Below are 12,971 nucleotides of genomic sequence, written 5' to 3'. Positions count from 1 at the left end.
CAGGAATGGAGGCAATTCAGTGCATCAGTGCAGTTGGAGAGAACTCACCTCTCCAGCTCCTCTGCCTGCTCCATGGAGGTTTGTAGCACAGGCATCCAGTGGAAAGGTCCAGCCTGGTGAAATTCACTGCCTTCCTTTTCAGGGTATGTCCCAGCCACGTGCTTCCTTTCCCGCTGAAAGAGAACTTCTGGGAGATGGGGGATACAGGCCCCTGTGGTCCCTGCACGGAGATCCACTATGACCACATAGGTGGTGGGAGGAATGCAGCAGCATTGGTGAACCAAGACAACCCTGATGTGGTGGAGATCTGGAACCTGGTTTTCATGCAGTATGACAGGTACTGGGTAGCAGGGTCACCAGGGATGGCTCAGAACCGCACTCTATAATCTGAGCACCTGTCAGACCTACTGACTTCATCAGAGGTCCTGTTCTTTTCCTGATGGCAGTAGTACATGGGAAGGCAGGAGTTTTTAAAACATCTGTTCTTCCTCCAAGCTCCTGTTGTCCATTCACATCACATGTTCCTTTGTCCCTGCTACATCTATCTCTGCCCTGGGCCCTGTATCCCCTTTTACATTGCTCCTGTCCTAGTCAGTCCTGCTTCTGTGGTTTCCTCTCTTCCCTGAACTGCTGCTGTCCACTTCTTGCTTGCCCCACTGCTGCTTCCATCCCCATCTGATGGCCCCTTTCTCAACTCACCAGCTGAGCTGCTTGCTCTGGCACTTGATCCAGAGCTCACTTATGCTTCTCTTTGTTTTGTTCTTTGGGTGGGGGCTGGTGCATTACTAGAGAGGCCAGTGGGAGTCTGCGTCCGTTGCCTCAGCATCATGTGGACACAGGGATGGGCCTAGAACGGCTGGTGACAATCTTGCAGGGCAAGCGCTCCAACTATGACACGGATCTCTTCACCCCCATCCTGGACGCCATCCACAAGGTAAGGATCTGTCGTCCCCTCCCAGAGTCACAGCTGAGCCAAAAGCACATCAGCCTCTCTAACGTGCAGAGCTTTGGTTCTCAACCAGGCTGCTGCAAGACCACCTCAGAGGTGTTGCAACACAGGTAAAGCTGCCCCACCTGTAAGGCTGAGAGACACTCTCACTGCATTAGGGCTCCATCTCCCGCCAACTCGGAGGCGCACAGGAAAGTTCCACTTGTCCTGCTTCCAGATTATAGAGCCTTAATGCAGGAGGAGGGAGCATGCATGTTGCAGCCCTTCCTAGGTCAGTTTTACCTAGAGACAGCCCCACCCAGTTGACAAGCACTGAGGACAGTTGAGGCAGTGCCATCGGTGTTTCTCAACCAAGGGTCTTGCCTCATTCAGAAAAATGGTGGAGGGGTGCCATGACTGAAGATGTTGTGAACCACTGGTATAGACACTGCTTACCCAGCACTCTTCAGGTGGGATACAACGGCTCTCAGATAACACCTAGCACAGGGGTGGGCAAAATGTGGCCTGGGGGCCAGATGCTGCTCGCCAGGCTATTGTATCTGTCCTGTGGGGCCCTGAAAAATTTAGAAAATTAATATTTATCTGCCCTGGGCTGCCTGTCATGCAGCCCCCGATGGTTTGCCAAAACTCAGTAAGTGGCCCTCTGCCCAAAATAATTGCCCGCCCTAAACTAGCAGTGCAACACAACAGCTTAGACCTGGGCATGCATCCAGCTTGAATAACAGCAGGGAAATGAACAGCTAGGAAGGAGTTCTCAGGTTGGGACATTACCAGAACACTGGCATTTTTGCTGCATGTTACAAGTGCCCTGGGATTTTAATTGCTTCCAGTGGTCAGGTCCTCACTTTTGATATATCCTCTGACCCACATTACTTCTGTACACTTGTGTGCTGGAAGGGCTTTCATGAGAATCAGCTGGCATACAAGGCAGTGTGAAGCAAGTGTAAGGGGATTAGAAGCATGCTTGGTGAAAGGAGCTTGCCACAGGCTGGAACCAGCCCAGAGAAACACTTTCCTAGAGCTATATCATCCAGTGTACAGCCAGAAACATCACCATGCAAACTTTCTCTTCAGATCTGGTTGTCTCCGCTGAAATATCTCCCTTTTTGATCTCACAGGGCTGTGGAGGGCCTGGGTACCAGGGACTGATTGGGGAGGCTGATGTCAGATGTGTGAACATGGCCTACCGTGTGGTTGCAGATCATGTGCGCACCCTCTCCGTGTGCATTGCTGACGGCGTGTACCCAGGCATGTCTGGAGCCGAGTAAGGAAGCAGGGTTACAAGGAAGGGGAACTCACAAGGAGAGGAAGGGTAGGAACATGAGTAGAGTTTGTGGGCAGGGGCAAGGGGGAAAGGCAGTCACAGCCTGAGTCAAGAAGTTGGGATAGGAGCAAAGCAGGTGGAGTGAGAAAGAAGCAAGGGTATGGAGAGAGAGAGAAACAAAGGGCACAGAGCAGGATGGGTTTGGCCTTGATTACCTGCTGGGCCACCCCTGCAGATCATCGTTGGAGAGGTGTGAAGGAGTAAGGAGAGCTTTCATGTGACTGAGAGGGAGGGGAACATGGGTATTTGAAGGGGAGATGGCGGTTGGGCATTAAGGGAGTCAGATGGGAAGAGAGCTGGCTTGGGGCACTGAGCAATTCTCCCCTTCCCTCAGGGTGGTATTGCGCCAGATCCTGCGAAGAGCTGTCCGATTTTGCTCTGAAGTCCTGCATGCTCCGCCTGGGCTCCTGGCCAGTTTGGTTCCTGCTGTGGTGGGAATTCTGGTAAGCAGGAAGGTCTTCCCTAGGTGGGAGGGATAGATCTGCTCCTAAGCCAAGCTGTCTGGATGAGCCTTCAGATATTTCTTCCCTGACACTAGGGCAGCTACTCTTGTCAGGCACTTGTATCTGATGTGAAAGCCCCAAGAACTGGGGGATCTTTGACATTGTGCTCTGCTTATCCCAGAGCCACGTCATGCCCTTATTTAGCATAGGGTCAAGGGTTCATTGGGCTAAACAATGCATTTAGCCCAAGTGTGAACATAAGACGAGGAAAGGGCTACAGCATAATGTGCACTCTGGCACAGTGGCTAGCAAGCTTTGGCCTGTTCAGAGCAGTCTGCTCCAGCGTTGCTGGATCTCCTTCCTTTTATTTCCAGTTGCTAAAAACCTATCAAAAGAAATTGCAAACCCATCAAATGTTTTCCTCAGGGCCCTTTTCTACATAATCAAGTTGTTGGGGTTGCCACAGATCTGCCATGCCATGGTAAATGGGGTGGGAGAGGACATGAGAGATCCCTACAACAGTAAATGGGAGAGCAGTTGGCCATGAGATGGTAGCTATGAATCCAGCTCTGAGCATACCTTATGACTATTCTTAGAGTCCTACCTCTGTGCTACCTGATCTTCAGGCATCACAGGAACACTTCCTTTATGCCTGTCAGTCACCTGTCACAACTCACAGGGGAGTTTGTGACATATTTAATAATAGAATGAATTATAGTACAGCTCTGTCAGAGAGGCAAGTGGCAAAGTGATGACTCTGGGATGTCAAAATACTGGATGTTGTTCCCGAATCTGCTCTTGACCCGTTCCAATCTTGAACAAAGTTGTTTCCCCTCTCTCTGACTCAGTTTCCTCTTATAGTGAGAGGACTAGCAGCTTTAATGCTTTGTAAGGTCATTTGAGGTTCTCCAGTGAAAGTGGGGGAAGTGAATGTGCATGCAGTATTAATTGTAACTTCCAGGAGAGGTGGTGAACAAGAATAGGCCTGATCCTACGATAGGACCCTCGCAAGGTGAAGAGGGTTGATGAAAGGGCAAGAATGAGACTCAGGCTGGTCTGCAACCCCAGAGGATGTGGGGAAGAAAGGTTCTTGTGCTGATATTGCATCCTAATGCTTTGCAAAATTGCCTCTCCAGGGAGATACATATCCAGAGCTGAGAAAGAATGAGGATCAGGTGAGAGCATGGATTCTGCTGGGAAGAAGTGGTGACCAGTCATGGGAACTGTGGTGTGCCAAGTCGCCTTCTTGAGGGGTGTTTGTGTGGGTTACCTTAATTTCTTGCATACAACATGCCCCAGAATGAAATACACACCTTGTTTTTAAATGCTGAATGAAGAAGAAAAGATCTTTCCTTGCAGTAAGCAACCAAATAGCAGCAGCTAGGGAACAGAGCCTGCTCATTGTTCTGCCCCTTGTGAGTCATGCCAATTTTCCGTTTGCTTTTACCTAGTAAGCAACAGAAACTGCTCTTATTGTATTTTTGACATATAATGCACATTGCACTTTCCAGCCGCTGGTTTTTAGGAAAAGGAGGAATGTTTTATGCAAGAGAAAAAAGGGCATGTTGTATACGAGAAAACAGGGTATCAAGGTGTTGCCTTGGGATGAGTTTGCTCCTCTATCATGGCTGAGCTTCCAAAGAAATGTGGTTGAGCTCAGACAAGCTAGGACTGTATGCAGGTACCATAGGCATAGTCAGGGACTATATGCATGGTGCAGACCCTTCAGTGGCAATTGAGCATGGCTCTTGCAGGGTGGGGTTTTCTTATACTGGGATTGACTGGTGGGTCCCTGATGAAGCCAAGGCAGCTTGTGTACCACCTGGACTGAGGTAAAAGTCCGGGAGCGCAGAGCTTGGGTTCCCTTGCCAGTACATCCTTTGCCTCTCCTACTTCCCATACTTGTATAGCAAAGCAGAACTAGGTATTTGGAGCAGCTGTTTTACAAGTTTCTCCCTGCCCAGCTCAACCAGCATCTTTCAATGTAAAACCAGCAGCACCTTTGGGGCACCTTATCCAGCTTTCTCATTCACTTGCAAGAGTGTATGTCCTACTTGCAGTGTCGCTAAGCATGCCCTCTGGTCTCTCTCAGCAGGTATCTGATTAGTTTTTTCTAGCAGAGGTGCAGGAGGTCTCTAGTGGTATTTGTAGCCCTCAGCAGCCATAGCCCTGAGCCAGAACACTTTTATGCAGAGTCCTGTACAGATGCACAAAGGTGGTCCCTGCCTCTGCAAATGTAGCTCCCTTGGTAGACACTCACTCAGCCTGCTCCCAGCACAGATTAGTCAACATGTCACAGGGCAGGCAGGCTTCTGGAGGACAAATGTAACTGTGGACCTCATCCCTCACCCCAAGGGAATGTCACTGAAGGCGTGCACAGTAGCAACATATGAAGTGTTCCAAGTACCTTTAATGCACTCCAGAAATGAGGGTGCAGGTATACTTGGCTTTCAAAGTGCTTCAGAACTGGCCATTTCACTTCTGAAATTACCCTGGTAAAAACAGGAACAGCTTTGAAGCACTTCCCTGTGAAGCATATCATGACCCTGCTGCTGCTCTTCCACCAGATTGCGACCATCATCAATGAGAATGAGGTGGCCTTCCTTTCCTCCCTCCAGCAGGGCCGGCGTATCATAGACAGGACCCTGCAGCAGATGGGGCCCTCCAAGCTCTTTCCAGGTGAGTTCCTCTCCAGTGCTACTCACTACGGAGGAGGAACAGAAGCAGGGGCCTGCCAGGGATGGAGGGTGGCTTGGTCTTTTGACTGGGTCATTATTGACCCAGAGACACAGCAGCTAGCCCCTTCCCCATGTAGTGGGTGATAGGGAGGCTTAATCCCTTCCTGGACAAGGCAGACTTGAACAAAGTCCTCCACATCTGGTCGCTGTTTGGCAGCGAGGCTTAGCACATGCTAGTGCCAGACAGAATAGCACACCCCGTGATCCTGAAGCCTGAGAAGATCTTCCTGCATTTGCAGTGCCCTGCTTTGTCATGGCTGGGGGTTTCCTTCCCATATGCACTGTCTTGAACTCTGCCCCCAACGAGACATGCTGTGTTATTTTCCTCATGGGAGCAAACTGCCTGTCATAATTACGGATGTCTCTGTGCATGTGTAAGTCCTAGGAGTGAAGGATGGAATGCTCCATGCTGTCTGGCAGCACTGCCTCTAGTTAGGAAGCATTGCTGATGGGATATACATACAGACTGTCAGAGGTGATGAAAGATTACTTCTGTGATGCTGTTGTATGTTCTGTCCATGGCCATCCAGAACTCAGTCTCATTTCTGTCTCTCTGCAGTGGAGGTGGCATGGTCTATCTATGGAAACCTGGGGTTCCCCTTGGACCTGATTGGTTTGATGCTTGAAGGAAAGGGGATCCAACTGGACTGGGAAATTGTGAACAAGCTAGCCCAGGAAGATGCTGAGGTAAGAGACAGGATCTGGCCTCCCACCTGTTTCCATTGGTATGGCTTGTATCCAATACTCCCTGCAGATCAAAATGGGGCCTGTCAGGACTCCCATTGTTAGTGCCCCACACTACCTCTTGCCTTCCTTCAAAATCCTTGGTTGGTGCTCTACTCAGGGGGTTGACTCCAACCTGAGATATGTACCTACTGAGAGCAGTTTGTCCTGTGACTTTTCATGCCACTTCCTACAGGATGTGTTCTGGAAGCTGTCAGCACAGTGTACTCTGTGCCCAGAAGGGTTGACTAGATCAAAACAACCTAACAGATGCTCTGTGGTGAAAGCAGAGTCTTTCCAGGATGCATGGCATATGTGGGAGTCTTGCATTCTTCCCTTCCCATCCCACCCCTCTACTGGCCTTGTACTGGATAAATCAAAGTCCTCAGCCTCCCAAGCTATAACTGAAGTGCTTCTCGCTCTATAGAGAGAAAACACACATTAGCTGGCCCTTTGTGATTTCTCTGCTAGAGGTGGCTTAGTGCAGTGCAGCTGCACTGAACACTAAGTGCCTGGTTTAACAGCAGCCCAACATCAGTTGCTTCTTGAGGCAGCCCAGCTTTGACTGAGTATATTACTGTAAAGGAAGGAAAGTGAATGGCTGCCACGGTCTGAGGCCACAACCAGTGACCTCAGGGCTCAGGCGCTCCTAGAGTGCCCTGCAGCCTTTCCTCTAAGCTGCACTGCGTGTGCCTAACAGCATGGCATGAGCACACCTGCACGACTGCACATGCTGTGCAACTTAGAGGGAACAGTGCTGAATTAAAAAGTGGTGTTCGGGTTTAATTCTTGCTTTTGCTCCCATGTAGAAGAAAGCTAGGAGCCAGCAGACAGAACAGCTGGAGGGGTCCGCTGCACAGCTGGATGTGCATTCACTGGCTCAGCTGCAGAGGGATGGTGTACCTGTGACAAATGATGCACCAAAATATGCCTACACACTGGGGCCGGATGGCAGATATGGTAAGAGCCCAGGTGTGGCAGGCCAGTAGAGGGTGGGTGCTCCTGCGCTGAGCCACTCACCTCACTGTGCCCAACCACCTTCCAGGCTCTGAGTGCCTCCCTGGGGGCACCTCATGTCTGGCTAAACCCCTTCCTGGAGCACACCTGCTAGCCTGGGGGTAACACTGCCACCACCCAGGGTCTGGAGTGATCCTGGCTCTGTGCCCCATGGGAAATACAGGCCTAGTAGCCCTTGAGGGTACTCAACCCACTTTAAGAACTTGGGGTGCTTCCCTCAGTCTGAAGCACAAGTAGTGGTCTCCCTTAGTCAGCAGAACCAAGGGGGACCCCAAAGCATAATTGACCCACTCCCAATAAGTCTCCCACGCTAGGTACAAAGGAGATCTGTATTGCTTACAAGGAGTAGGTTTGGAATAGGGTACAGGGTAGAGCAATGTCAGAGAAATCTCATAGAGCAAACAGGGTGTCTGGGTAGCCTTTGATCACGCATCTGAATTACTGCAAGCTCTATATCTAATTAGATCTCAGGTAGCTTACTCACGAGTATCATCCAAAGGCAGGTGGAGATTCCCTTTGGAGGCAGGCAGTTCATTGATCATGAGTTTCAAGCGAGAGCAAGTTTCAGATGGTCCAGCTTCTCTCTAAGGTTTCATCATGGCTGCTGCCCCTCCTCCTGGGCAATCCTTAACTTGCATAGACCTTACAACCTCATTTACCTGGTTCAATAGAGGCCAGCACCTGTTGGCTACTAGCCAGCCAATTTGAAATGCATCACTGGTTGCCTGGTAGACTGGCAGGGTCTCTAGCCCCCTCCCAGTCAGGTTGGCATTACTTGGAACAGGAGCGGATAATTATTTTGGGCGGAGGGCCACTTACTGAGTTTTGGCAAACCATCGAGGGCCGCATGACAGGCAGGCAGGGGCAGATAAATACTAATTTTCTAAATTTTTTAGGGGCCCCGCGGGCCGGATAGAATGGCCTGGTGGGGGCCGCATCCAGCCCCCGGGCTGCGTTTTGCCCACCCCTGGCTTAGAACAATAGGGAGCATAAACCCATCACCCAGGTACGTGATGCCAGTCATGTAGGCAGAGGGAGCAGGTTTCCCCCCTCCCTCAGGAATGTATCCAGCTCAGGTTATAACTCAGGGTCACCTGAGAGAGGGGGCAGAGGAGTCTGCCCTTTGCAATGACCATGTTAACCAAATTGTCACATAGAGTTTTTGGGGAGAGACAGAGGTGGCATTCTGCCACACCAGGTACTGTCCAGAGTGCCGGCACAGTGTTAGAGTGGGTATCTGATGCATGGTCTCCTTGGGATTTGCTAAGCATCCTCCCCCTACAAGGAAGAATAGGCCATCTGGTATGCTGGAGAAATGCAGTTTATAGAACACAGGCTCATACGTGGGGTGGGTGAAAACCAATGACGTTTTAATTAAAATGCATTTTTCTTGTTGACCTAGACCTATTTTAAGATTAAGTTTGAAATTAAGGCAACCTGTGTGAGGGCCTAAACTTGACATTATCTGCGAAGTCACTTGGATTTTTAAAAAAGTATCCAAGCAGAGCATAGTTGTTGGTGATGTTTTAGCAAAGTCAGTCCCCCTTACTACTATGGAAAGTCACTGCAACCAGAGCACCTGCACCTCTGGTTTGCTGAAGTGAGAAACCAGCTTCTGGCAGCTGCAGCCATTTCTACAGATGTAAAAATAACTTGTTTCTTTTTCATTTCATTCTGTTCAGTTTTGTCCAGTTCAAGGACTAGCTCCTTTAAAGTTGCTAAAATGCTTGAAAAAGCAGGAAGGCATGTTTGTTTGTTTTTTCCTTCCAGCCTATCAATACAAAAACCTAGAGTTGAGAGGCTGACTTGCCTGTTCTAAAATCCTGGAGGACGTGGTGACTAGAAACAATTGGTTAATTCCCTAAATAAAGTTAAAGCATCCTTTGTCTAAAACATTTCAGTAAAACCTTTTTCTTATATGCATACCACTTTTAATGTTGTTGTTAATTAGTTACATAGAAGTACTGGGTTTGCTTTCTGTCTTTCTAATTTAATTTCATTTTTTGTCCAAAACCAGCTTGACAAACACTGGGGGAAAATAAATGATCTAGTAAATAAAAAACGTACCATTCCCTAACAGTATTAAGCAGGGGTGGGAAATTATTTGGGCCTGCAGGCCACATAGGCAGTTTTGGGGAGCTGTCATGGGCTAGTTAGCCTCTCTCTCCCCACCCCCCACAACAGCCTGGAGCCCAGGTACCTTGCAGCTCTTCACTGCCAGCAGTGCCCAGCAGCAGTTAAAATTTGTGATTTAAATCAGCCCACTCTGGACATACCTACTGTAGTGATTCTCAACTTTTTTAGACATGAAGTGCCCCTGCATAACTTTTATGAACTAAGTGGCACCCAGTTTCAAAAACATATTTGAGTGCTTACCTTCCTGTAGAGGGGCTAGGCAGGGGAGCTGGGGGATTGTCCAAGCAGGAACAAGCCTGAGCCTGTATATATTTGCTTAATTTATAGGCTTGTTTTCTCACACCTCACTTATTTCATCACTTCGCAGTACACTTCAAAGGATCTGGTGGCACCCAAGGGTACCCCCTGCACCCTGGTTAGGATCACTGATCTACTGTCTCTGAACTCCACCTGAGACCAAACATGCAAAGTAGATCATGTGCCTGCCCATGGTAGCTCTGTAGTGGTGGTTGAGCTGAGAGTTAAGGGTTGATGCTACCCTGTGAAGTAAAACATTGTGTTAGATGTTGCCTCTGTTTCTGTTGAAAATGTGCACCAAGTCTATTGCTGACAATCAGGACAGGTATGTGAGTGCTGGTATAGTAAAAATGGTTCAGAGAACCCTGATTTTGTGGGCTGGGGTGGGTAGGCTTTGTTCTTAAGTAATTTTAATTAGCTTTTTAACATTTTTATCCAGGGCATTCAATTTGTCTTGAGAGAAACCTGCCATTGTTGTAGTAGGCCTCTAGATGTCACTGCTACTTTATGTAGAGTTTAATGTCGCTTTAGAATGGCTGGTGATAACTGGAGTGAATTTGGCCCCTAGAGGTAGGGGGTGATGTCAGTGTCTTATCCTCAGCCGTGCTGCATTTCTCCTGCTCTCAGACCCTTGTCAGGAATCTATACTGATTTGGGGGGCTCATAAGTGAGACCCAACATCAGAAAACTGTCATTGAGCATACTGAGACTGCAGCTTATTGCTGCCAGACCACCTGATGTGCTCCCTGTCCACGGTTAACAAGTGGGACGTTCCCTCTTTGTGTAGAAGCTGCAGTCTGAATGGGTGTGGGGTGTAGACAAGCTGCAGGGTGACCTGTAGGGTGAGTTAGAACCCACCTGCACTCCCATGGGAAGGCAGAGAAGTGTTGGTGGCTGGAGCCCATTCCTGATACGGTCTTGCCTTTTGCAGTGTTCAGCCCTTGTCAGGCCACCATTCTGATGCTCTACAAGGACCGATCTCTCCAGAAAGAAGTTGGGGCAGGGCAGCGCTGTGGTGTCATCCTGGATAGGACCAGCTTCTATGCGGAGCAGGGCGGGCAGGCACATGATCAGGGCTACCTGATGCTCCTGGGACAGCAGGTGAGCCTCTCTGTGGTCCAAGCTTGAAATAAAGGTAGGTTAGACTCCCCAGAGTGGTGTTCCCCTCTTCATTGTACCAGGTTGCTTGCTATAGTCCTCCTGACTGTTGTCTTCAGGCCCTTCCTCTTCTGCCAGCTACTTGGTGAGCTGCACACTTAGGATGCACAGTGGCTTAATATCTGGGAGAAGCCCAGTGATTTGTGGAGCAGTGGACAGTTTGGCAAGATGATGGTCTGGGCTGAGTATGTCTCAGCCTTTTCCGTTCTGTTTGTCTCCCTTTTTTGCCCTTCTTTGCAATGCCATTTGCCAGGGAGGCTCAACATCCCTTCTCCTCCATCATGCTGCCCTCTTCCCCAGCTGGGCCACCATATGGAAATGTTGAGCAGTCATCAAATAAGCATGGGCTCAGCAGCTTCTGCAGAGCCAGCCCTGGAGAAATGGAGGTGGTTGCCCAACCTGTGGCTTGCTCCCTCTTCTGTCCTCTTCTTTTCTTCCCAGAGGCTCTGGGGAGAATCCCCACGCCCCTCTCCAAAATACGTGCTCTTTCAGAAAATTGGTTTCTTCCACCACATCAAGAGGCTGAAAGGCAAAGACCACAGCTTCTTTGGGGGGGACTCCTATCATAAATGTAGACTCTATTATTGTGCTGTAAAGTGAGCTGGGACATGGCATATAAACCTCTGCTAACCTCTGGGAATCACCCCTGGGTCACAGATGCCTCTAGTCCAAGAAGACTGGCTGGGATTCCCCCAGCAGGCTGCATGTCTACTTCTCCCTAATGAACCAGAGAGGGCACTGCTGAATAACAAGAATCCCTTGCAGCTCAGGCCCTTGGGTCAGCCCAGTGGTCCCCTGTGTGCCAGGTGAGTTTGGGGTTTCAGTCATGGTCTCAAAAACTTATCACCATGACTGGTGCTAATCTCCCTGCTCACGGGCAGCCTCTACACAGAAGCCACAGACCAAGTGAACCAAGGGCTGAGTCACGGTTGTGCTGAGAATAGGATGATGCTTGTAGGGGGCTTGTCCTCCCTCTTCCCATCCTGCATCTGCTTTGGGGATAATCCAGGGGGAATCTGTGCTCCAGGGCTGTCAGGTAGATGCTCTGCCAGCCACTGAATTTGCCTTGCCTTGCCTTGCCTTGCCTTGCCTTGCTGTGATACCATGAAGGCCTGAGGCAAGAACTTTGTGCATACTAATCTGTCACTCTGTCTTGCTCTGTTCTGAGGATGTGCTGTTCCCGGTAGAGTCGGTGCAGCTCTCTGGTGGCTACGTTGTCCATGAGGTAACAGTCCTGCAGACCCTGCGGGCTGGAGATCAAGTGCAGCTCTTTGTGGATGAGGTAATAAGTCACTGCTCTTCACCCTTCCTTGGTCTTGCTTCAGGGGTGAAGTGCTTAGCAAAATGAGGGCACAAAGCTGCTGCTCCAGTAGGGCTCTCGCATCCCCTGCTCCTCGTGTTTGGAAACGGGCCTTTCCCCCTTTTGAATGGGGTGTGGAGGGGGTGTTCCCCGTTAGCCTTGTTGGCAGCTAACCAGAGCAGAACCAAGGCTGGCTAGCAGTGTCTAGCCTAGTGTTGGCATGTCTATTTACAGACTGGAGATGAGGAGTCCACTCTGGAGTATGTTGGGACCTGTCTCTTAGACTGTTGTCCATGTGTCCTCCTGCCCTGCCCCTGCATGTTGAAAAGTATTCCATCAGTGCACAGGCATGTATGCATTACATCATGAGCAGGTCCAAGAAGGTGATCCTCCTCCTCTATGCGACACTGGTCAGGCTGCAGTTGGAGTACTGCGTCCAGTTCTGGGCACTGCACTTCAGGAGGGATGCGGACAACATTGAGAGGGTCCAGAGGAGGGCCACTTGCATGATCAGGGGGCAGCAAGGCAGGCCCTATGAGCAGAGGCTACGGGACCTGAACCTCTTCAGCCTCTACAGGAGAAGGCTGAGGGGGGATCTGGTGGCTGTTTACAAACTGGCCAAGGGGGACCAGCAGGCAATGGGAGAGTCCCTGTCCCCCTGAGCACTACTGGGAGTAACCAGGAATAACGGCCGTAAGTTGAATGAGAGTAGATTCAGGCTAGATATCAGGAGGCGCTACTTCACAGTCAGGGCAGCTAGGATCTGGAACCAACTTCCAAGGGAAGTGGTGCTCACCCCTACCCTGGGGGTCTTCAAAAGGAGGCTAGATAATCACCTGGCTGGGGTCGTTTGACCCCAGCTTTCTTTCTTTCCTGCCAATGGCAG

General features: G+C 49.9%; 1 protein-coding gene across 1 annotated transcript in view; it reads left to right on the top strand.

The window, feature by feature from the left end:
* AARS2 (alanyl-tRNA synthetase 2, mitochondrial) overlaps positions 1-12,971 on the top strand; it is a 36,350-nt gene that overhangs the window by 9,532 nt on the left and 13,847 nt on the right. Inside the window, 10 exon segments of the mRNA XM_014517389.2 lie at positions 143-337; positions 790-934; positions 2,068-2,213; positions 2,608-2,716; positions 3,853-3,891; positions 5,284-5,395; positions 6,014-6,141; positions 6,987-7,137; positions 10,559-10,728; positions 11,954-12,067. Coding sequence (XP_014372875.2) covers positions 143-337; positions 790-934; positions 2,068-2,213; positions 2,608-2,716; positions 3,853-3,891; positions 5,284-5,395; positions 6,014-6,141; positions 6,987-7,137; positions 10,559-10,728; positions 11,954-12,067 — 1,309 coding nt within the window.

Source organism: Alligator sinensis, unplaced genomic scaffold, assembly GCF_000455745.1.
Source record: "Alligator sinensis unplaced genomic scaffold, ASM45574v1 scaffold198_1, whole genome shotgun sequence".
Classification (NCBI taxonomy): Eukaryota; Metazoa; Chordata; order Crocodylia; family Alligatoridae; genus Alligator; species Alligator sinensis.
The sequence above is the reverse complement of the archived record's forward strand: the minus strand, read 5'-3'. Positions and strand labels throughout refer to the sequence as shown.